At 41.2% G+C, this 24695-nt stretch overlaps 2 protein-coding genes across 4 annotated transcripts; both read right to left on the reverse strand.

Annotated features, from left to right (window-relative positions):
• Positions 1 to 2402: 2402 nt before the first annotated feature.
• On the reverse strand, positions 2403 to 4895 carry LOC114159034 (alpha-1-antitrypsin homolog). The gene is made up of 5 exons (XM_028041072.1): positions 4745 to 4895; positions 3937 to 4539; positions 3368 to 3638; positions 3092 to 3239; positions 2403 to 3015 (listed from the first exon to the last, which is right to left on the reverse strand). Exons 2-5 carry the CDS (start codon positions 4529 to 4531, stop codon positions 2824 to 2826), a joined length of 1206 nt encoding a protein of 401 aa, XP_027896873.1. The 5' UTR covers positions 4532 to 4539; positions 4745 to 4895; the 3' UTR covers positions 2403 to 2823.
• A 9888-nt stretch (positions 4896 to 14783) lies between these two features.
• clmnb (calmin b) lies at positions 14784 to 24505 on the reverse strand. 3 transcript variants are annotated; one of them, XM_028041077.1, is made up of 10 exons: positions 23212 to 24504; positions 22883 to 22944; positions 22691 to 22786; positions 20722 to 20805; positions 20554 to 20646; positions 20252 to 20466; positions 19978 to 20171; positions 19812 to 19894; positions 17308 to 18608; positions 14784 to 15656 (listed from the first exon to the last, which is right to left on the reverse strand). In XM_028041077.1, exons 1-9 carry the CDS (start codon positions 23279 to 23281, stop codon positions 18510 to 18512), a joined length of 996 nt encoding a protein of 331 aa, XP_027896878.1. In that variant the 5' UTR covers positions 23282 to 24504; the 3' UTR covers positions 14784 to 15656; positions 17308 to 18509. The 3 variants fall into 3 exon arrangements, with proteins under 3 accessions (XP_027896878.1, XP_027896879.1, XP_027896880.1); XM_028041078.1 differs by lacking the exon at positions 17308 to 18608 and having other exon boundaries at positions 23212 to 24505; XM_028041079.1 differs by lacking the exons at positions 19812 to 19894; positions 19978 to 20171; positions 20252 to 20466; ... (3 more) ...; positions 22883 to 22944; positions 23212 to 24504 and having other exon boundaries at positions 17308 to 18509.
• Between the last annotated feature and the right edge of the window lie 190 nt (positions 24506 to 24695).

Genomic DNA, 24695 nt, shown 5'->3' on the forward strand with positions numbered 1-24695 from the left:
ATTAACAACGGCCCAAAACCGTGTTTTAAATCAAGCTTTAAGATAATGTATCAAACTTCATGCGCAAATATATAAATTTATATGCTGAATTTTTTAACACTGAAAATTTAAACTGTGAAAAATATGTATATTGAAAATTTGATCACTTTGAAATAGGAATGTGAATTTTTTTAACACATGAAAATTGCAACCATGTACAAATAATGACACTGAATTTTTTTTTCATGTACAAATAATGACACCGAAATTTTTTCATGTTAAAAATATATTCTGAATTTATTTTAACAATGAAAAAGTAAGCACTAATATACAACATTCAAATTTCAAAGGCATTTTTTATTCAAATTCTGATGGCACATATTTACTTCCATACACCCCACCTGGGTGGGTTTAAATATGAAATAAAGAAAAAAATAATCCATCATTTTCCATCTTTTGCTGTCTCCACAGTAGCGTGAGGTAGAAAATAGGACCCAGCAGTTTGGCTTTTTGCTACACCAGCTTTAGCAGGTTTAATTACAGAATCCAAACTCAATTGAATCAAAATCTGAAAAGCATTTTTGTGGCTGAAACCATTATTTGGTTCTTACCGAATTCCAAATTTTGCCTTTAAAACCTAAAAAAACCCCAAAACATAAAACAACCTAAAATTTCACCCAGAGTTAGACATGTCTTACAGATTTTTTACAATTATTATCATTTAAGTTCTTTGCAGAACAGTGTGTGTGCATCCTAACATGGGAGCCAAAGTGTAGCAGTTGTGTAAAGGGCCCCAGTAGCCTCTCTATTGACAGGTCAAAGGACAAAGAGACATGTGAGGCTGATGGCCATCAGGTTACGCATACTGTCTTTGCTGACACCGCTCAAAATCTCTTACTCAACGGGTGAAGTGAAGAGATTGGTGATTTTTTTGAATAGTGGAAAGATTTAAGGTGGAAAAATACTGAACCTCTCTTGGGAATGGATCAAACCCAGTTTTTTGAGGAAACTGAAGAAATGAATTCAGGTATTGTTGAAATATCTTGGTGGATGTCATTAAAGTATAGGTTATGTTCATTGTATTTTACACTTTGTAAAATATGTCAGTAGTTATCCATGTGCATATTGTGTATTTTTATAGTTCTTCTTCCATCAAAAGGAACAACTGTTATCACAAATGGCCACAGATTGCGTCACAGTTCAACCTGGAAACAACTGGAAAGCGATTTGGCGATCGGAAACTTCGTGCTTCCGGTGTAAACAAGTGACTCTGGTTCAAAATCACCTTTGGGAACCGGAAATCTAACAGAAATCTGTTTGGCATCCAGAAGAGCTCTCAGGACAAGATATTTCCTCAAAATCTTATAAATTTGGAGAACCTTTGGAGGGATGAGTGACCAAATAATCAACAGTCAAGATATTGGCTGTTGAGAAAATCCAATCAAAGAAGTTAAATCAAAAAGGCTTCAACCTTTGAGGCGATGCGTTGCATAGTGATGGGGTGGGCAAGTAGTTGACATTGGGAACTTTCTCCGTCTCTCTCTGTCCACTTCCTGTCTCATTCCTCTGAATAGGGTCAATAATGACACAAAGTCTTTGAAAGGAAGGTGTTTCAACAAGGTGTTTGACGTTGTTCGCACATCCGACTGGCTTTTTGCAGCTTCGTCTAGCGGTTTTTTGCTTTTTACAGATTTGTTTTTCAGAATTAAAGGTACAAGATAATTATCACTTTAAAGGTGAGAAAAGCTTTGATGTGACTTGTCATAGTCACAGTATCTCTGAGGGTTTTTTACATCACAAAAACCTAGTGTTTTAAAAAGCTTTACACTTTTTGCATCAATTGTACAGTTTCCACCACATTTACTTATATCTCTATTAATATTGTGTGAAAAGCCTTAAAATTCTAATTTTTCCAGTGCAGTAGTTTAATTTATTCATTCAATTTTTTTATTTATTTTAGATTTGACTATTGTTAAAGTTAATTCATAATGTTAATGCCAATAAGTGGGGGATGTGGTGTACCTGTCAGATGGTTTTAACAAATGATCGTCTCCAATTAGCAGGCAGTTTGTGTGCACACATGCTTGACCATGCAGAGGAAAAAGAATTACAAAGCAGCACCACATGGACAATCAGTGTACACACATTTGATTTTTTTTTTGTTAGCCACGTTTGTTTATCGGACAGCATCTGCAGTCTGGTTGACGGAGTGGTGGATAAAGAGGAAGTCAATCAATCTTTGTCCACATTCAGACCTCTTACGAATAAGATGGGACATTGGCCACAGTGACACTTTGTCTGTGCTCCATTTTGGTCCCTAGGAAAAATCCAGTTTCCTCCCAATTCCCTTCCTCCCAAGTACCTTCACTGTAAACGACACAGCGCTTGATGGAAAGCAGTAAAGCAGAAAGGAAAACTTAAAATTGCAGTTGTTTGTAGCTAGTTTTTATTTCAGTTCACATTGAGCCCCGTTGAAACAGCAGTAGAGCGATAACAAGTCGTTTAATGTGTTAGTGGATGCTGCATTGACAGATGTCTTAGTCATTAATTCATCTCTTGAAACACTCAATGAGAGAATGATCTACCAAGACGGGTGAAAGACATTTATCAACCGAGGCAGATGACAAATGATACCAAATGTTTCATGGTGACAGACGGATTAATGAAAGCACATTCCTGTTCCTTGTAGATAGGTCTATTGCCTTATTCACTCCCCTTCACTAGTCATTTATTCAATCCACTTAATATCGTGCAGTCATAATCGGCGTTACGAAACACGGATAAATGTCCCGAAGCCGCTGAAACTCGTTCAGCCTGTGGCGGCTCTACATGCCACAAGAGTCTTTACGCAGCCGTTGGGTTGTTGATCTTGCCTGCGAAGACGATACTCCTCGTTGAGTGCTCGATGATGAAGACCAGGAAGGGTCGGTTGAGCCTCATGTCGACGGGGAGACTCATCGGCATGATTTCGATGGTGGTGGCGGCGGCTGCTTCCGTGCCTGTTTCATCCACACTCAGCACAGCCTTGTGAGAGACCTGCAGAGAGGGGGAAAGGAAACGGTCAACGCTTTGTTGCGATTCAAAAACTGGTCACATGCGGACGACAATCTACCTTTGAGACTTTAAGCTTGATTTCTTCGGATATGGCAGAGAAATCAGCCATGTCGCTGTAGGCCTCCGTTATTCCCATTTCCTTTAGAGTCTCATCCATCGTGGTGTCAACGGAGATGGAGAATTTTGGCATGAAGAGGTTCAGGTTGCTGTAGAACAAAAGATCTTGAATTATGCAACACTTGCCTATTGATACATCATCCACTGTGCTGTGATGTTCCTCAACACCATGGTTCACATTTCTAAGAAAAACAAGTGGAACTGATCTTCCTCTTACTTCTTGTAGAGACTGTTGTGCCAGTGCCTCAAGTAGTCCTTGTTGATGAAGCCCTCAACCACCTCCATTTTGTTTTCATCAGGCAGAACAATCAACATGGATGTGTTGCCCTTGTAGGGCAGTAAGACGATGGTGGTGTGGTTGTCATGGTCATGATAGTAATCGAAACGTCCCATCTTCTTCATCATGTCCACCTCAACTTTGGTGTTTTCATCCACATGGAAGTCTGCCTTCTCTGTTAGGTTTTTGTTGAAGGGCCTCTCCCACTGTCCTGTATGATACAAGAAAGGAAAAGGAGAGCAATACAAACAGTATAGAATGATTGCGAACTCGTGTACTTGGTTGCTTAGGTTGCTGTCAGGTATGACTGTTTGTGTGTATGGTTGGTGCCTGTATGTGTACCTTGCCTTTTACCCAATGACTGCTGGAGATACTCACCAGCCCCCCTGCAACCCTTCAATGATTAGCAGGTGTAGATAATGGATGGATGGATTTTCTCCAGTGTTGTAGCTGGCATGGTTCTATTCTTAAAATATGTCAATCGAATGAGGATTGTTTTGTAGGCTTACCTCTGAAGTAGACATAGTTGATCAGCACCATAGCTATTGAAGGGTCCAAGTCCTTCACAATATCCTTGATCTTGTCTTGGGTTTTTGTGGCAATGTGTCTGTTGATCTTACCCACAGCTTCAGCGGGGTTGGAGAAGTCAACTGGGAAGACTTCGCCATTGTAGTGATTCTGAATGTCCGTCAGGAACGTCTGCAGAGTATTGAAACCGGTGCGCACCGCAACAGAGTTGCCGAGGTCCAGCTTCTGCTCCTGCTGGCTTTGGCCAAGCATTTGGAAAAGATGGCTGTAGGCCTCATTGACCCGTGCCTGGTCTAAGTCGGCGTAGCCCAGGCCGGAGAACAGCTGGGCCTGGGTCTTGCCACGGGCCCCTGTGGACAGCATGGACAGAGCGGCGGAGAGGCCCAGGGGCGACATGAAGATGTTTTTTCCGGGAGCGGTTCTACCATTTATGTTTCTGTAGAGGGCAAAGGCGAAGTCGGCGTTGAAAGAGGAAATAGCATGGCATTTCACGGCCTCATGGTGGAGGTGGTGGTCGGCTCGGGCCACAGCCAGCAGCAGTGCTGTCAGAGAGCAAATAGCAAAGATACCACGCATCTCGGAGCCTAGCACGGAGAAAACAAGTCAGCCATGTTAAACACAGAAGAGCAAAGCAGTTGTTTCCAAGAAGCAACATGAATACAATCAGCAGGGTAATTGACTCCACTTTCCTACAGCTAAAACAAGCATCCGAAGCTATTTATTTTACTGAAATGTGCTTTTAAGATTAAACTGGTTGTACTGCTGATGTCCATAAAGTGACTTGCTTACCTTTACTGTCCTCTTTGCAGCAGAAGGCTTGTGAGAGATTCGCGGTTTTTATAGAGGAGCTCAGAGAAACGGCTGACAGTTTGGTCAAAAATTAACCAGGAATCAGCCTCCCTTGGTCTCTGTCCTTTGATATCTGACCGGTCCATTTCCACTGATGCAACAGGCCACACTCAGCACATAAAAGATAAGAAACTGCTCTCACAATATGTCTACACTGAAATATATAGATATTTTTAGGGGCCTCAATATTTTTTTTTCTTCATTTTAAGCTTTTAACAACTTATCGTCACCTTCCTAAAACAAAGGCCTAAGTCATATTTTGCCAAAAGTGATCTTTTTACTTAAAATCATCTATTAGCCATAATTTGTTTTAGGAAGGTGACATTTTGTCTTAAGCTGGAAGTATAAGCAACATCCAACTGCAAATGTGTTTGTAAGAACAGAGGCCAAATGTCATTTTTTGTTGATTTTTTTTTTTTGACAAAATAGGATGAAAGGGAAAATTTCTGACTCTGACTCTAATATCTGGTAAAGTGGAATGCAGCAAGTTGAACCTTAATCACACCTTTTTTTTTGCAGAAACTTCTGGAATCTTTTTTTTAGCATCTTAATACGACTTTAGGACCACTTGCCCTGTTGGACCACCAATAGTGAAGCTGAAAACTGTGTTGGCAGTTCTTCACCTTTATCATTCCTCTCACTTTAAAATAGTCCCACAGCATGATGTTGCCACCACCGGGCCTGACATTTGGCTATTTTCATGGGTTGCCAATGCTTATGCCGACTTCTTCAAACATTCATTGTCCTAGTCTCGTTGTGCCATAAAACCTTATTCCGCATAAATGTTTGGCTTGGCCGTGTGGTTGACTACAATTTTCATTTGTGTTTCTTTATTGAACTAAATTGTCTTAACGTCCATGTGAATATTTCAAAGTTTTAAAAACAAAAGGTTTTCTTGACGCAGTACTTCAGTACTTTTCTTGTATCGCATAAGATTATCCATCCATCCATCCATCCATTTTCTGTTCTCCCTTTGTCCCTAATGGGGTCGGGAGGGGTGCTGGTGTCTATCTCCAGCTACGTTCCAGGCGGGAGGCGGGGTACACCCTGGACAGGTCGCCAGTCTGTCGCAGGGCAACACAAAGACATACAGGACAAACAACCATACACACACACTCACACCTAGGGAGAATTTAGAGAGACCAATTAACCTAACAGTCATGTTTTTGGACTGTGGGAGGAAGCCGGAGTACCCGGAGAGAACCCACGCATGCACAGAGAGAACATGCAAACTCCATGCAGAAAGACCCCGGCCGGGAATCGAACCCAGGACCTTCTTGCTGCAAGGCAACAGTGCTACCAACTGCGCCACTGTGCAGCCCGCATAAGATTATCATAAATATATTAGTTTAACAACATTTAGTTTCAGACAGCAACAATTACAGCTTTCTGGAAAAGGAAAACGTCCTTATTGATGAATGGAGCGCAAAAGTAAACACCAATTTTTTTATTCACGTCGCACTGAAGTACTGAATATTTAAATGAAGCATGTCACAACTTGTGTCTTACCACATGTCAAAAAAAAAATTTTAGAGTTGATCATTTAAGCCAAAGGAAATAGGTTTTATTGTTGCTGTTTTGTTGGGGTTTTTACTAATTCAAAACAACAAAAACACAAAATATTACGCAACGTGTGTAACAGAAGTTCTTGTATGAATGACGCCCAATGTTAAATTTCTTTAACATATCCTATGAAGCAGTGTGACACATACTGTATTATTTACCTTATATAGCATTACAGTTCACACTACATAATGCTCCACTGGATATAGCAGGAAGAAGAGGACATAAATATGCATAAAAGCAACCAGAAACCTGTTTAGGGTGCAGCTAATTGGAAGGTTTTGTTTATTATCTGGCTCTTGTGTCCACTCATTATCAATGCCACCCTGGGCGAGTGCCCTGACTTATTTTAACAAGAATTAATGGATGTGGGCAGCAATTAGTTTCAGTATATGAGAACGTGAGTGTGGCAGAATAATTTTAGTTTGGTGTCGTTTAATGCAAAAAACCAAAGAAAAGCAACACAGTACTGGGTCCCAGAAGGGACAAATGGGTGAGGGAGTTCAGGCAGACTTCAGTCAGCCGATGATTAGGGTCCTGGCATCACGCTAACACTGAGGCCTGGCTTAATCCCATTTATCAGGAGCTGCAAGGCAGCAAAAACAAACTCGTATCATGGCAATTAACATAAAAAAAAGAAAAGATTAACCTTCATCTGCCTGTTACAGCCAACCACTGCCAGGAATCTGGGATCACTGCACCGTAAAGTAGAACTGTGCTGATGGGGTTGGGAAAGAAGTTGACGACCTGATGATGTTGACGGCGTACTGCTTGAAATAACTCAAATTTGACAACAGGATCACAACACCACTGTTGAAGAAAAAAACCCAAACTGGAAGCCAGGGAAAAGACCTCTGACATTATTTCAGCTTAATGTGCATTTAAGAAACGTATTAAATATGTACAAAATAAGTTAGACCAAAAAAGTGTATGAAATGTATATGAATTCAGAAAATTTAACAAGTTACATATTAAACTTTTTTCTTTTTCTTTTTTTTATTTTGCTATAGTTGTGTTTAATCACAGCAGCGCAGAAGGCCCATCGTAGCTAGAACGAAAAAAGGAGGAGTACGTTTCTGGCAAACAAATCTCTGAAATGTTTAGAAAGAACAAGGACATTGCTGAGTTTGAAGAGTAGAACATTTGCTCGAAAAAACTCAAAAAATGTCTAAAAGTTAAACATTTGAAGCTGAAGAATTTCCCAGTTTTTTTCCACAAGATTTTCTGAGATTAATATCAAAATCTTTTGGAGTTTTTTTGGGAGAAAATGTACTCCTCTTTTTTTTCATTTTCGAACTACGGTGACCCTAACAATATATTGTTTCAACATATATTGTTAATTTAATGGATAATTTAAATGAGCAACATAAGTTGATTTAAACTCATATTGTTCATTTAAATTATCATAAGGTCATAAAAAATTTGATTTTAATTGAAAAAGAGGCAGGTTTAAGCAGTACGCAGATTTTTTCTTCTTGTGAATTAATGATGAAATTAGTTAAATCGAGTGAATAAACTGATTGATTGATTGATTGATTGATTGATTGATTGATTGATTGGGGGTATTTTAGTTTTTTCACATAGCGATACAAACATTTTGTTTGCGTTTACAGATTTAACCTTAAACTCGTGTACTAGTGTTTTAATGTGCTTAAATGAACACTTTACAGGAGCCACTTGAAAGGGCTTGAGAAAAAAGACTAAATAAATTTTGATCTTGAAATTTCTCCATTCGAGATCGAGAGCCGATTCCTCACGGCTCTGGATCCAGAGTTTTACCGTGAACCAATGAACGCCTCGCAGATTAATAGGCTGACATTTGTGTTACTTATGAGTGGATCTGCCGTCCTTTTCATCAAACCGTCCTCTATTCATCATCTCTTCACGGAGGTAAATATCAATGCGGTGTTGCCACACTGGGGCAGAAAGAAGCAGGAAAATGCCGCCACAGAATGTTACACTACTTAAGCAGCCCTTTATTTTCTTTTGCTGTTTTGTGTCGGCGAATGAGCCTAGAAACTCTGGCAAAGCAATTTCCCAATAATTGCCTAAGAAGATAAAGAGATGTTAAGGGAGGAAATGGGTTTCTGAGTGGTGGTGGTGGAGGCTGGGAGCGGGGGGAGACAACAGAGAAAATGCTTTTGTAATGGAAGAGAAAATGTTTTATGTTTTTTGCCAGATAGCAGCGATTCAGTCACAGGGATAAATTGCAGTCATTTGAATGTCTTTTCATCATTTTTGCAAAAATGGGGTAAAAACCATGAATCATCTCATAATGTTTGAAAATCAATATGCACTCACTTCTCTGAACTCTCTGGAAATGTAGCTTTCTCCTCTTATTAAGTGCAACACTGCTGGGGGGAATAAAAGGAAGAAAAAGCTCAACCCAAAGCTTTCTTGTTTTGTAGGTAAATACGGCACAATGAACAGAAGAGAGAGCACACTTTCTTCCAGGGGAGAACCCTGGTTCTTTATCGGCCGATGCCTATTTTATTTTTGCCTGAAACGTTGCAAAAATACAGCAACACAGTTGCTTAGTTGGCAACAGTGTGGTGACTTGTTAATTGCGAACATGCAGACATGACCTGGTCTGTCAGTCAAAGCTCCCTCATGGCAGAGCAGAAGAGGACAGTGGTGGATTCTTAGACATTTGCTGAGGTAGATAATATCGGCTTCACCTGTAAGTATCGGCCGATCACCGATCTCCCAAAATTAAGGAAATCAGTACCGATAAATCGATGCACCCCTGCTTTCTTCATATCTGGACGTTTTCTGTGGTATCGGTAATCTGGCCAAGGAGCAGCACGAGTCTGGTCGGGTAATCGTAGACGACGAAGACAAGCGGTCTGTCGAAGGCGATCCTCTGGGGGACAGAGAAGTCCAGCGGGAAGTCCGTCCACCTAACCCTCTCTCCAGATCCGGACTCTCCCAACTATTGTTCTTCAAGCGATATCGCACTCCAAACTCTTCTGAACCTCGTAGACTTGCAGCTTCCTCTCCCGTGCGCTGGAGGAATTGGCGGCATTCAAGGAAACACCAGCGTTTCTTACGATGCTCTCCTACAGCTTGGATTTGAGAAAATCCAAGCTGTAGGATTTTCTCAACTGAAGCTTTGGGAAACGGATTTCTGCCCTCCTGTGAAAACAACAATCAGCGAGTTAATGGATCCGCCGGCAGAGGTCTTGCGAGAGGTACTGATGGCTTTAACAGGCCCGTGTAGAGGGGAGAGTAATTAGCGCTCGTTTAGAACGTTCTCGGCTTCATTCATCAGGGGGCAAAAAGGCAACTGGCTGCTGAAGACTGAAGAGAACGGAGAAATTATGGGCACCCGCTTAAATGGTTGAGATGAATGGACTCATGTTTGTTGTTACAGCAGGTAAAATAGCTTTATCAGCAGCAATGGAAATATTACGCTCACCAGAAGCTTTACATATGAAACTAAAGCTTCTGTTTCTTGTTTTCTATGAGTAAGTAAAGGGGATTTTGTTCTGAAATAGGTGCTTTATAAACAGAACTTTAAAGCACCGATTGTCCCATTCTGAATTGTGCGCGTATATCGGGATCAAGGCTGTGGAATCCAAAGTGTTCTGCCAGGTCAGGGCTATGTACAGTACTTCTTGTATCATTTTATTTATTTATTTTCCATATGCCCATTTGGAAGTGAGATCTTTATGCTCTATGAATGCTTCCCCCGCCCCCTCATGTGACCCAGATAATTATTCGCTGTATTAATCAGAAAGTAGGTCGTCCCGTCAGTTTCACTTGCAATTTCAAGCTACCAACACAGCCTAGAACGTAATCTAATCAAGAATCAGTGGCAAGACATGAAAGACATGATTTTCATAGACACTTTCCATCAGATCTGACTGATGGATAGTATCTGAAGATAATTTGCAAAGAATAATGAGTAAGCATGACTAAACGATCCCTTTAAAAAAAAGACATCAGTATCCATTTTACGTGTTGTTTCAGGTGATTTGTTTTTAATATTTAAAATGTCTTCCAATTACAGGGTTCAATGTTTGCTAGAAATCACAGTTTATTAATCTCTGAGAGGGTATACTTTCATTATTTCCTCACTTGGAAATGGTTTCAAAATAACAAAATTCCCATTTGTCGCAATAAGTTTCTACTTAATGCAAGTGGGGAAAATACCCCAAAAGATCTGCAGTGTTACATACGAGCCAAAAGTGGCCCCCTGAAGGCCAGCCGCACCACGGTGGCCGAGCAGTTGGTGTCGTACAGCATCATCGCCTCGGACGAGTCGTCCAGGAACATCATGGCGGCCTCCACGGAGGCTGTGGCGTTGAGGCGGAGGCTCCGCGGCACCGAGTGGCGGCGTTCAAAAGGCTGCCGACCTGATTTATGGTTAATTAATGAGAAGAGCATGTTCTGAATGAAATATGACAGTAAAATGGCAAAGACAAAAGTTGCACACCTATTAAAAAAAAACTCCTGCTGCAGAGATTTATGACCTCCGACTGTTATAGGAGGATATAAAAACAAGAGCTAATGAGAAAGCAGATGCTCGGTTGGTCTTTGTGCTTTGACACAGATGCAATAAAGATGTGTTATGGTACTGACTAAACATTATGTAATCTGTATCCATCTGTATCTCATGATGGAAGCGAAACTCATATGTAGATTTATTACAAACAGAGTGATCAACTTTTCTTTTTTTTTTTCCTGATTATTCTGGTTTACAGCTAATAACAAAACAGCTCAAAATATTCTCAGGAATTTGAAAAAATAAAAATAAAAACACTTTTAAGACAGAAATGTGGGCCCGTGTTCCGTACACTACCAGAGGCATAGACAGGTATTGAGAAATGTTACACTAGATTTTAGGTAATGCTAGTTTGGATCAGGAATGTGACCACTGTCACTTATGTCCTGGATGAATCTATTTGTGGTGTTTGTGAAACTCTGATCTTGTAAAACTCCTCAAACTCCCGACTGGGTTTTGCTTCTCTGTCTTTTCAAGGATGCTTATTGGCTTTTTTTATTATTATTATTATTCCACCCTTTTTCCTTCCACTAAACTTTCCATAAATATGCTTGGATACAAGTAGGTCTGTCACAATAATCAACAAATAAATTAATTCACATGATAGATTAAAACAAACTCAATCATTTCCATTGGCATGATTTATCATCTATTTCTTCTTTTTTTTTCTCTTTCTACCAAAAACAGGATGATAAAAGTCTTCAGTCTGGTGGTTTGGTCTCAACTAGCCTTTTTTTTCTTTTTAAAGGTCAATTTTGTTTACAAAGTCTTCAAATTTGATTTTATTTGTTGTTTTATTTATTGTGGATATTTAAAATGTCTTCCAGTTCCAGTGTTAAATGTTCATTGGAATTTAAAGCTCGCTGATCTTTCATATTGTGCTCTTGCATTATTTTTGCAATTCCCACTAGATTTGTTAAAATTGTCTCAAAACAACACTAAGATCATTTATCAAAATAACTTCTGGAACAATTTATTGTCCAGGAAAACTTATTGTGACAGGCCTAGATACAGGTCTCTGCAACCAGCCAGCTTCTCTGGTTGCAGAGAAGCTGGCTGACATTTACTTGTGCTAAATGTCAATAAGTGTCAGCTGGACAGCTGTCGAGTCAGCACTCTTCCCTACATCATACATGCAATGACACAACATAACATTTCTATGTTGAAAATGTTACTATCTGTAAGCTATTATCATTTTTTTTTTAAATAAGCACTTTGGATATATCACTTTGTGTGAATACATTTATGTCATCTATGTATTCTGATTTACTGAGCCACTATCCACACAGAGACGATTTTAGCTGTATTTAGTCTTCTTTTTCTTTTTTTTTTTTGTCTTGAGAAACCAGAAACAATTATTTAGGAAACTGGGTTCTAGAGATACACTTCAGAATGCCGATTTCATGTTTCGGTGTGTACATGGAGCCGCCTCTTTTTTTTAAAAAAAAAAACATGACGTCAAAGTTCAGTCTCTCTTTTCATCCCGTGTGCGCGCGCCTCACTCTCACTAATAAACATGGCGGGTAGTCGGGTAGCGCAGTGGTTAGAGCAGGCATTCCGAGAACAGACCTGGTAGCGGCAGTCCCCCGTTCTACTCCCGGTTCTTTTGCCGCTTCTCTCTCTCTACCCCATTTCTGTGGGATTAATGTCAAATAAAGGCCACCAGTGTTTTTTGTGTCGTTCTCTGGCAGTGTTACGACGCCACCGACTGGCCCGGCATACTACATCATTAGGGCCTTAGATAAAAAAATTTTAAAAATCGGCCAAAAACATTTCTGAAACCAAAAGTCAAATATCGTTGACTTTTGAAACTCAGGAATTTCCCTGTTTTTTCTAGAAATTTTCAGAGATTAATGTCAGAATTTTTGAGTTGATTCCTCCTCTTTTTTGCGTATTAGCACAATGGTTCTATTACGCAATCATAATTTTCTGTAGTGTTTCATTCACATGATTTCTTAATCTTCTACCAAAAATATTTTGCACTCATCTCCATGTGTGCAGGACCTGAGTTGAATCGCTTGACCTCAACTATCATTCCTACAAGACAAGTGGCAACTTTTAAAATACACAAAACTGTTGACCCTAAGCTTGTCTGAGCCTTGCAGATCTGCCACCAGTGTCTTAAAGCTGATGTTCTTGGCAGGTTGTCTGGGCTGCTGCAGCCGAGATAAAAAATCTTCTAAGTTTAGTGAGGGTTGTCCATCAACATGAAGGTCGCCCCATGAGCCTCAGGCCCTCCATGTCCTGTCCTCGACTCTCAGGCCCAGAGAAGCTGCACAGCAGAGCCAGAGGTGACACCAAACCCAACGGTGAAAACAGGATGTTCTGCTGCTCCACAGTGGCCAGGTCTTGGTAAGGCCCAAAGGCTAAGGTTGTGTTCAGCTGATTCTTCAGTACGGCCTTCACACCCCGTCGTACCGGCATCCTAAGGAGCTTCCCAGTGTTTGGCAGAGCTCATCTGTGTCCTGAGGAGACGCTTTGCAATCCCAGCACTGTGATACAGGCTAACCTACATGTAACAGATATCTTAGCTTCTCCTCTTGCCATCCCGGCCCGATTGGGCAGAAGACAGGCCGCACTCCTGCTTTGGAGAAGTGGTGAGGGCTCGGTGCGGGGGCGGCTGTTTGTGCTGAAAGCATATTGATCTCCGGAGCTGAGCGTTTGACCTTTGGGTTGAGCTCCGAGCAAACAGTGGGAGCCCGTTTTTAGTTTCTTAGAATTTCACCAACAAATAATGTGCATCAGGTGGCCTCTGAGGACAGAGCATAGCCATTCCTCTCGCACATTCTGGTCAACATGGATTTTGAGCTCTTATGCAACCGGTGCATACCTTTATTTTGTGAAGTTTCCCCGCATCCATGCAGTGGCATTCAGACAGAAACTGTAAACGAGTTTGAATGCCGCTTCTCTGGTTTAAGAAAAAAATCTTTCCAGACTTGAATTTGGAGACTGTCCTGGTACAGATGTGTGAAAAGCAGTCTACCGGTCCGTAGTCTGCGCCTGCCTAAGGGGAAAAGTTATTTCTAGCTGTGTTTCTATTACAAATCTGCACAAAACTTTGTCAGTATTATTTTGTCAAAACAATAAAATTTCGCATTTACGGTGTTTCCATTTAACAAGATTGAATTCAAATCCCACGTAAATAAGCTCATTAAAAAAACATCCTGGACCATCATCCTCCATCTACTTCCTGCCGTCTTCTTCGTCTTTCCCACCAGTAGTAACGTCTGCTTGTTGACCATGTGACTCATGTGATGCTAAAGGAGTGTTTCCGTAACCGTTTCGCGAAACACGCAAATTTTGATACAACGAAAAAAAAAAACCCACCTCAGTTAATCTAATAACATCATACCGGAAAGCATAAAGTGAAACTTAAAAAGTACCTTCATTAAATTTAATGGCATTTTTCTCAGTTGTGATGTTGTTTTTGTTTGTTTGTGAGGTAAAAATGTCAAACTTGATCAATAGTGTCAAATGTGCTGATTTGTTCAGAGCGGGTGGACACGTTTTTATCCAGCCTCTGTGCCTTTGAAGTTAACCTAACCTGTTTCCATCACAACATAAGAGACGAAGCGTTATGACAGAGGATCTCAGAGGAGAAACAGAATTTAAATTGCCTTGTTAAAAGATGTCATTATCTCCTGTTAGTAACTCCAATAAAAGCTGGTACGCATGAAGAGTCCTAGATGTATTGTACTATTTCAACATGGTGACAAATCTAGGTGAGAGGCTCATCTATTTAAGATGCTGCCTCAGTAACGGAGAGATGCGGAGCTGAGTTGGATCTCCCGTTGTTCTCCACAAACAGAGTTCTATGGATATTTCGAATAAACTTCTAACTTCGGATGGAAATATGCCCATTTCAGATGCCTGTGAACCGTTTAGGTATTCATTGTTCATCAAACAAAGAACCGTTCTCCTCCTTATTTATTATTAGAGGTACAGATAAGTGTCCCAACAATAGTTTCATCAAAAACAATTACTTCCCACCGTTTTTTTCCATTTGCAACTGCATTAAAAATAAATTTACTGCACAGCTTTTTACAACATGGGAGCCGATACATTCCCGCCTCCGCGCCCCATGTTGTAAATTAGGATCTCTATAGGAAGATAATGTGGTTGATTAAAGGTTTAAATGACTGTAAAGTTACGCGGACAAAACCAGTTTATTTTAGTAATAGCCTCGTTAAATATTATCAATATAATCTCAGGATTGGAACTAAACAGCAGGTCATGTTGGATTCTCAGCAGACAACCAAAAGCTCCGGTTAATGCACAGCTCATGTAATGCTGCGATGCCACCATGTGGTGGGTTATGTCAACTACATCTGAAAGAATTTATTTTTTTCCAGGAAAATTCCCCCTCCGCCCCTAATGTAAACGGTGTTCTGGTCATTTAAGCAGCAACAATCACTTTGAGAACACTAGAAATCAATATAATCAAGCAGATTATTAGAAATGATTACCACAGCTATGACCGTGTTAAACCTGCTGGCAATAATCTGCAAACCTAATCCTCCAATGTGACCCTGAGGGAAATTTAATGAACCGGAAGAGAAGCCAGGCCAGACGTAGAGTCTCTGTTTGCCCCTTTAGAGGACACTGGTCTAATTAAGCGTGTTTTTGATGCGAGGTTGTACAGCCAAGTTGACTCATAGGTACATCTGAGGCAGGATGAGGTAGCAGTAGAGCGAGATCCACAGGAGCAGCAGGACTTCCAGCTCTAATGGGGTTGAGTTACAGCAGGCTGCTATAGACTGAAGACTGAGTTCTCCGTTGTTCCTGGAATGCAGATAAACACAGGAGAGCTCCATTAGGGCCTTTTATGTTTCATTTCATATATTGCATTCAGAGAAAGAACACAAAGCAGGACTGAATGCCTGGTTTGGATAATGAAGCAGTTGAGAGGACAATTTTCGCCTTTGCCATCTCAGCCCCACATTTTGACCCGGTGCGTCCCTTCCTACTCCCATTTCCGTTCAACAAACGATTCCATTACCATCTGCCTGAGCCACTGTGTATCACTGTATTTCTCTTTTTTTGATTTATGGAGCTAAATGGTCAAAAGGAAATCCTGTAATCACATCTATGGTTTATTTTTTGTGCTATTTTCTTCTCTTAATGCTTTTTGTTCAGGGTCATTGTGTGGCATAGTGGGTAGAGCGGCGGGCGCTCCGTATGCGGAGGCCATAGTCCTCCCCAAGGCTGCCCTGTGTTCAATTCCTGTCCCAAGTACCTGTTCCACATGTCGTCCCCACTTCTCTATGCCTCCTTCCTGTCTACATACTGTGAGAAAAATGGAAAAAGCCACTAGTGCTAGACAAAAATGTATTTTATATATAAAAAAAGACTTCTTATGCCACCCTAGCCTGGTGCCTTCTTCTACGCTTTGCTTCTAGACTCTTGGCTATTGAGAAACAATTGTTCGCTGGAGGTGTGACTAAGTTTTAAATAACTGGATCTGATTTTACCCAATGTGCCAGCTGGATGAGAAACTTACCAAGAATTTGCTTGTCCCTGTAACCAACTGTGTGGGGAGTAAGTAGGGCTAAGACAACAAAGTGTTATACATTCCTCTTGGTCTGACTTTAATATTGCTCAATATTTGGAAGTGTGGCCAACATGTACACTTCTTTTGTTATCATTGTCAGACTACAAAACATCTTCCTGGCAGATAGCAATTGATGCAACATCCTACGGCGGACAACAACTTGTTGTGCCAGATAAAAACAAAGCAAGCAAAGCTAAAATGATACAAGGGGGTAAAGGGACAGGCGCCTGACTGAACATTAAGCATTTTTTTTTTTTTTTTTTAATTGCCCCACAAGGGGTCTTTTTGTGGGCTCTAGTGTCCCTTTTTTCAAAGTAGGCTGACAGGAAAGGGGGAAGGAGAGGGGGAAAGACATGCGGTAAACGTCGTCGGGTCTGGGAGTCAAACCCGCGACAGCCGCGTCGAGGCTACGTTTTGCCTGAATGTGGGTCGCGCTAACCCCTCCGCCACGCCCAACATTAAGCATTTTTAAGCAACTTGTTTACATTGTTATGAGAATTCCAAGTTATTTCTAAATCCTTCTTGTCAAAGCTGTCACCGTTACATTGCTGCTCTTGGGGCAGATTCCTTGGCGTTTTCTGTGATCTGGTCTACACTGCTGTCATACCGTCTGCAGACACAACCCTTTGGAAACACCATGACTCAAACTTTCTCCTGAGCATGTTTTGGTGTCTGTCCTCTTTGCTTAGAGCTCTGTGAAATTTAACACCAGTTACCTTGTGGCTTGGAGGTGTTTTACATGAGAAATGACTACAATAATTTCTCTCATGTAATCACAAAGATTTGCCCCTGCAGAGGGTCGGAATTCAGACTTTTGATCAGGCACAAGGGAGATTAGGACTTATCAAGAGGTTAAGGGTGTGTGCAAAGATGAATCAGTACCATAATGACTGAGAAGACTCCCTGCAGGCCACAGTCCGACTGTTATCGCCCTCATGGACGTCATCAGGAAGGCTTTCGGGGGTAGTTCTCTGATCTGCTTTCAGATCCTCAAGCCTGCTGATCGTAGGTTCCCGTTTCCTCCAGTCTTCTGTTTGAACGAACCCGTAATCAGATGATTTCATTAGATGACCAGCTTCCTTCATTTTCACTTCAGCTCCACAGCCCGTGTTGCTGATTGTAGCCCCATTTGTATTCAGGATGTTAAAACCAGCATCTTCTGAGGACATTTTTCCCGCAGTTTTCTCATTGAAACTTTGTAATTTCCCACGTTTCTGACTTCCTGTGTCTTTCTTCTCGACACGAGCTTCTTCTGACTCACTCGGTTCCTTTAGATCCTGCCCTTCCTTTAATCTTCCCAAATCTTCCTCCACTGTTCTCTCACTCGCAAGTCCCAATTTTCCAGAGAGCTCTGCTCCTCCTTCCTCAGCATATTTCCAACTTGCTACTTCAAAAATAGTTGCTTTTACTCCACCATCTTGAACTTTGTCAAACCCATCTTTCTCTTTGCCATCACTCTCCATCCTTCTGCTGCTTTCTTTCTCAGTGTAAGCGTCTCTGTTTGTTCCTCTCTGGGCCTCTGGCTCCAAGTCAAACACAGCCCTCTTGTTTGTCGTCTCTCTAAGGATACTTTTGATCTTGTCCAAATCCAACTTCCTGTTTGCCCTGAGATGTCCTTCTTGTTTATGTCCGCCTCCGTTAAACATCCCTAGCGCTGCCAGATGTTTCGACTCTTCCTCCATCTCCTCGGCTGTTTCCTCTTCTACTTTTGGTACTTGTCTTTTCGATGGATTACTTGGTCGGAAAACATCTTTATTCAGATCCAGGATGTAGCTGTAAGCGTCCTCTTCGTCTGAGTCCAACGCCGACAAGCTGTAGATTCCTTCTTCGGAGCTCTGGGAAACGTAGCTTCTCTTACCGTAGCCTCGATCCAAACTCTTATCCATCCACGATCGGATATCCTGGTTGGCTATGCCTGCTTCCAGCGGACTTGGTGGCTCTAACGCTCTTTGAGTAAAGGGAAAGGAAGTTTCGGGGCTTCCACTCATGTTGGAGTTGTGGGCTCTGGACGTCTCTGAAGATTTTCTGGACCATTGTCTCCACAGTCGTTGCTCATCGCTTTTCTCAAAGGTTCTGAGCAGAGCTCAGGCTTCTGGGTGGTCAGCCAGGGTCTGTCCAAGGCCGACTGGTTCACGAGACGCAAAGCTGGGAATCTTGTGAAAATCAAACTGTGCCATGTGACCCTGCAATATGAAGCAAAGTCACATTTCAGCGTGTTTGGAAATGCTTATGATTGTGTGATGTAGAAGCACATTTTGAGTCATGTGATGGAGGCAATGATGGATTTTTATTTTTATTATTATTCTGTGGCTTCGATAAGACGACCGAATACAGGATTTCGCAATGAGTTCAACTTCTGAAGGAACAGAGAATAGGTTGGAAAATCTTTGGAAGATTCCAGGCCTAGCTTCCTCAAACTTTAGAAACTTTAAAAAAAAATCTTTTTTATTCTCACTCTCTCTTTTTTCATAATTTTTGACAGAGGTGTTGTTATGTACAACTTTTTAAACCATCTCTGCAAGATAAACAAAGCATTTAAAAACAGACACTTTTGGGCCTTTTGCTAAAAACTGGTTAAGTTTAGAAATCTAAATTATGCGGGTATGATAACTAAAGATCAGAGTTTGGTTTAAAATGCTCTCTGCAGTGATCCATCTGGAACTTTTTGCTGCCTCGGAAATCAGATCTTGAGATGAGATCGGATTCAACTTTTCTGGACTATGCTAACTCACTAGTCATTGTGTCCAGTTACCAGGCTAATTACTATTAGCGATACAAGCTGAAAGCAACATATTTCTCAACATCTGAATTATTTTTAGCAATAAAGATAATTATTTATTGCCTATGAGTGAACATATTCACTCATAGGTGTTGTAGAGTGTGACATCAAGGGTGTAAATACTTTTGCAAGGCACTGCAGTCCTGGTTTCACCAAGTGTAACTTGAACTTAATGGAGACTTGCTTAGCCCCGTTCTTATCTGATGTCCAATCTATGGACTATACCAAGTTGACCACCTACATGTGGCAGTCAGTACAATTATTAACGGGTTTTTGGTGAGATGGCTAATTTCTAATTTTTTTTTTGTGTGTAAAGTTTATGTAAAGGGGTTTTCCATGATTTTTAAGAATATGCTACAGTTCCCTAGAAATGAATAATGTTGTATAATGACTAAAAACGATTTTTCTTATAACACACCCAATCCAAAAATTACCTTGTCCTTTCTTTTACAACAAATTTGGATAAAGGTGATAGGGGATAGTCTTATGGTGTTATGTTAGGATGTTCCCTATATAATATATGTGTGTAGAGAATCAGCTTTTCTCTCAAAAAAAAAGGTCGATGTTCAAGGCAAGTGTATTTCTCTAAGTGTCAAACTGCACCGACCTCATCTGTGACCGAACGATCCCCCAGGAACATCGACACGTATGTTATGATGGACTGCTCGTCCGGCGAGGCGCACGCCACGTCTGTAAGGAGAAAAATAAACTATTCTTCATGTTACTGTGGTAACCATCGTGACTTCTTATGACGTCTTCATTCTGGTTTTTACCCTCAGGCTCCAGCAGAAGGGGTACATCCAAACACTGGTGGGCCAGCATGAAGGCCTGGCGGAGATTTTCCTTTGGTTCCTTGGACAAGCTCTCCCTCAGGTCGACCAGGTCCAGGTTTATGGACTTAATCAAAGCCAGGAAAGCCATTCCACTCCTCCAGCTGGCCCCGAAGTCATCCACATCCACGCCGTACCTGCAAATTCATGGCTATCTTCAAACATTCGTGGAAAATTGTAATTTTCTTCCACTCATCGAGGTTGCACGCAGGCTTACTTTGACGTGCATCTTTGGACCCAGTGCAGGAGAGTCTTGATGGCTTGGCTGTGGTACTTTGGCTCCCTTTCAGCTTTTTTCCCTTTCCTAGGCAGAGTGTTGCAGGAGTAGCTGCCATTGTCACAGGTTTGAGGTGAGAGGTCACTGGTGGAAGGGTAGGCGCTCAGCGATAAGGAGGACAAATGTCTCTGCAGGCCTCCTGTCGCCTCCTTCACCTGTTTGGTTTCCCATAAAAGGCCAAGAGCCAAACTATAGTGTACATAAAAATATTAGACGGATAATGAAGGTACCCAGCTGCTCACCTGGAAGTGGAGGATAATGTTCCAGATGAGGTTGAGAACAACAGAAGGGAGGCCATCAGCGATGCCGGAGGCGTCGATGCCAAGAAGCTTCACCTGGGGGACAACACTGCTGTAAGTGAGTGGATTACAACGAACCTGGTTGTATTGAACTAATGAGCGAATCCCCACATGTCTGTCGTCCAGGAAAGCTAGGGCTTTGGAGATGTTGTTCAGTCTGAAAATGCGATGAGATGAAGACCTATACCTGTAAAGCTAACATGGAAGTGACAGTGTGAAGAGGCAAATACAAAAGTAACCAAACCTCTTGAATTCTTGCACAATTTATCTCATTAGAGCTGTATACTTCATTGTGTTTTATTAAGATTTTACAAACCTTACTTTGATATCCCTGAAAGAAATCCTGTGCAACCGTTTAAGAAATAGTCTGCAGATGTTCTATGAAGGTCTCAGAGGTTTATTAGAGAGCAAACAGCATCATGAAGACCAAGGACCACAGCAGATGGGATATTGTTTTATGTTACAATACAACATCACAAGCTTAGAACATCTCACCAGAGGTCTGATCAGTCCATATTCTGAAAATAAGAAAATGAATGGAACATTTTCTTATTTTCAATGTATTGTTAAAAGACGCTCTCGTCTAACTAAACTGACAGGACAGGTAAGGATGGCAAATATCAGAGAGGCAGCCAAGAGGCCCTTGGTAACTGTGGAGGAGCTGCTGAGACAAACAGCTCAAGAGGAAGAAACTATTGACATGACAACTAAAATTTCTTCATTCCGCAAGTTACGGAAGAGAGGCAAGAAGAAAGCTGTTTCTGGTAGCCTGGCCATTGCCTTTTACTTGATTCTCATCTCCCTTCAATGCTCCATCTGAGATTTCTCCCATTGAGCTCGATTTCAATGTAGAATTTCAAGTGGCCCAATCAGCAAACAGAAGTTATAAACGATGACTTTGATTTTCTGTGCTGTTTTTAGAATTGTATTCTGCCTATGCTTGTAGCTTGGCAATGACAGCAGAGGAAGTGAACAAAGACGTTCAGTCCGGATTTGCCCTACTATTGAAAATTGTAAGTTGGAGCAAGAGAAGTGTTTGGGACATTTTATTGCTGGCAAAGATGTTGTTCAATTTCACAGTGTAGTTTCCTTCACGGTTGAGTTCACACATTACATATGGTCAAACGTTAATGATTGTTGAAAAGCAAATCCAATCGTTTAAAATTTCAGCTGAGTCCATGTCTCCAGTAAGCAGTCGTTTCTGAAAGGCCAGAGGTCCAGACCCTCCAGACGGAGCGAAGCATAGAAAAAAGTCCTAATTCTTACCAGGAGAAGTTGCTGGTGGAAAGCTATAGCTATTGGAGTTTGACCCACAGGATACAGTGAACAGGTGGCAGGAGATGCTCTGTTTAGTTGAAACCGTACAGAACACACCACCCGTACCCTAAAACAAAACAGCCACCACCTAAAACATGGTGGTGGCCGTATCATAATGTGGCCATGCTATTCTTCAGTAGCATGCCAGGAGTGGATGGGTGGAGCTAATTACAATACATTTGCTTAATGGACACGTCAATTTTGAACAAACTCACGTTTTTCGGCTGCATCACAATTTGTGTATTTCTCTAAACTGCAATAGAAGCACTATTTTTGCATCATAGTCATGTGATCAATAACAGAATGTTACTACTGGTGGAAAAGACAAAGAAGACAAAAGGAAGGGGTGGGAGGACGATGGCACCGCATGGTTTTTAATGACTTATTCCATGAGTAAATGTATTCCGGTGTGATTTGAATTGTTTCTTATTTAATGGAAACACAGCAATTGGGAAATTGTGTTTTTTCGACACTAGTGGAATATCAACAAAGTTTTGCGCACATTTGTAACGGAAACGCAGCTGGTGACTGACTGGAAACTAAAATAAAAGATTGAATTCGTCTAAAACATACAACTGGAGCAAAAGTGGAAAGATTTTAATTGAATGACCTAGTCAAAGTCAACAGGATTCTTGCTTAAATATGTGGCAAGATGGGAACTCAGTCTGACTGAAGCAAAAATATTGGACTTTATACACCCCCAATTTGTGTTGCTCTATTCCAACAAAATACTCTGAGATGAAAAGTATGAGGGAGTTCTTACTAGTTTGCAGCCAGACAGCTCCTCCAGGAGCGCCATGAGCATTCTGCCATCCTGAATGTCCGTGAACAGGTCGGAGACTGCAAGGGGAGGATTTCGCTGGAAATAAACAGAAACCAAAGCTTCTGTGGATAATCGTTTTTAATTGTAAAAAAAAAGTGCTTTGAAGTGAAAGTCTCGTGGCTCGCGCCTTACTTTTTGCAAGAACACATTGATCCATCTGGTGAACGTTCTCTTCTGCGTAGCTTTCCTCCTGTCTGAGAGAGGAGAAGCGGGACGTAGTGCAACCACGATAATAAAACGTTTCCTAATACAACTTTGAGAAGACGACACCTCTAACCAATGAGAACACGGCAGGTGATTGAGCAACCAGGTGGTACAAAGCCTATAACGGGGATGAAATCTAGCGAAAAATAGCAACCAGTAACCTTTTTGTATGTTTTTTTCTTTTGATTACAGGGCAATTCGATTTCAATGTAGAAAGTTAGATCCATAACTTTATGGATCACTAAAACACATCCTACCTTGAGGCTGCCCATTGTGATCACTGATCGCCGTTGCTGCTTTGCTCTGTGAATCCAGTAAGTCCTGCATTCTCAGTCACTCTTTTTGCTCGAGATCCATTGTGGAGACAAGAGGCGGGCCAAGAGCTGAACACATCCGCAGTCTTCTCTGAGACTTCCTCATAAATAGAAGGACTGAGGTGAGGCAAAGTGAGACAGCATAGCTTGCTCCAGCACGCCCAAACCTCCCACCGAGCCAAAATCCCCCCTAGGACAACACAAACTCCCCGCTGTTGGCGGGCAGCGGTCCACGGAGTCGTATTTGCAGCGGCGTTTGCCAGATTTCACTGGATCTTTCCGTGGGACAAAATTAAAACAATCAGCTGGTTTCACTGTGCTTCACCACATACCAGGAATTAAGACCGACACAAGAATTTGATCTCTGATTTATTGCCTTTTAGTTAACACATTCTGTCTGAGCATGTTCGAAACAATCTGGAGAATTAGTGGGCGTAGACATTTTTTAAGCGCCTTAAAAACAAGGTGCACTCGCCAGCAAACCAAATTTCTTGGGTATTTAATTATGCGAAGAAGAATCGATGCATGTTGCTAACAGCAATGTTTCTGTTAGACGTCTATACCCATTTATCTACTGGGGATTTATTTATTTATAATAATAATAATTGAATAATTGACTACACAATCATTTAATTCTCGAGTTGTGAAACCACCAGCCTAATGTGAACTTTACAAATCAAAGATTAACTTAGAAGTTGTTGTTGTTTTTTTGTTGAAGTTTCTCATTAAAACTCGCTGCTATTGCTGTCAGAGCTACATCAAAAATAGTTCATGACAAAAGGAATTTTACCAAGACATCTCGATTTAGGCGTGATTTAGAAGAGTGGCTCCTAAAATTGGTTACTTAAAAAAGGGATACCCCAAGGCTGTGCTTTTGGCTCTTCTCATGTTTCATGTAAAGAAGCGACTCAAGAGTTCCTTCGTTCTGCTACGAAAATCAAAACTTGCAGACGCCGCCGCAGTGGTGCCACTGACTAACAGAGGAGACGAGTCAGCATACACGGAGGATGTGGGGAGGCCGACGCGCTGATGTCTCAACTAACTCACAGAAATTAATTTTAACTTGAAAAGTTCACATCGTCGTTAGAATAATAGCACAAGGCATATTGTGGCTGGTTATGTTTCATTTTGTCCGCGCTGGATTGAAAGTGTTTGCAATATTTAACAACTTGAGGTTTTGCGTGAGATGGGGCAGTTTGAAAGTCAAGACCCCAAAAGTTCTGGGAGCAAGCCGTTTAGGAGACCGGTTAGTAATGTGGAGCAAAGATGGGTCCAACCGTGGTCCAAACAGACTAATTGGATTTATGCTATGTCAAGTGAAACGTGTGCAACAGATCGCAATCGATTTTATTTATTGTTAGGAGAGAAAATTGGCTTTTTATTTTGAAGAAGAAGAAAAAAAACAGTTTTAAAACACATCAAACCAA

This window comes from Xiphophorus couchianus, chromosome 15 (genome assembly GCF_001444195.1).
Source record: "Xiphophorus couchianus chromosome 15, X_couchianus-1.0, whole genome shotgun sequence".
Taxonomy (NCBI): domain Eukaryota; kingdom Metazoa; phylum Chordata; class Actinopteri; order Cyprinodontiformes; family Poeciliidae; genus Xiphophorus; species Xiphophorus couchianus.

Coding starts and splice junctions, on each gene's coding strand:
- LOC114159034 (XM_028041072.1), bottom strand. CDS start 4,531: ATGCGTGGTATCTTTGCTATTTGCTCTCTGACAGCACTGCTGCTGGCT. Junction 3,240..3,367: donor CACAACAGTCTCTACAAGAA/GTAAGAGGAAGA, acceptor TTTGTTCTACAG/CAACCTGAACCTCTTCATGC. Junction 3,016..3,091: donor TCAAGCTTAAAGTCTCAAAG/GTAGATTGTCGT, acceptor CCCTCTCTGCAG/GTCTCTCACAAGGCTGTGCT.
- clmnb (XM_028041079.1), bottom strand. CDS start 18,413: ATGAGTGGAAGCCCCGAAACTTCCTTTCCCTTTACTCAAAGAGCGTTA. Junction 15,657..17,307: donor GAGTCTTCTCAGTCATTATG/GTACTGATTCAT, acceptor TCTGCATTCCAG/GAACAACGGAGAACTCAGTC.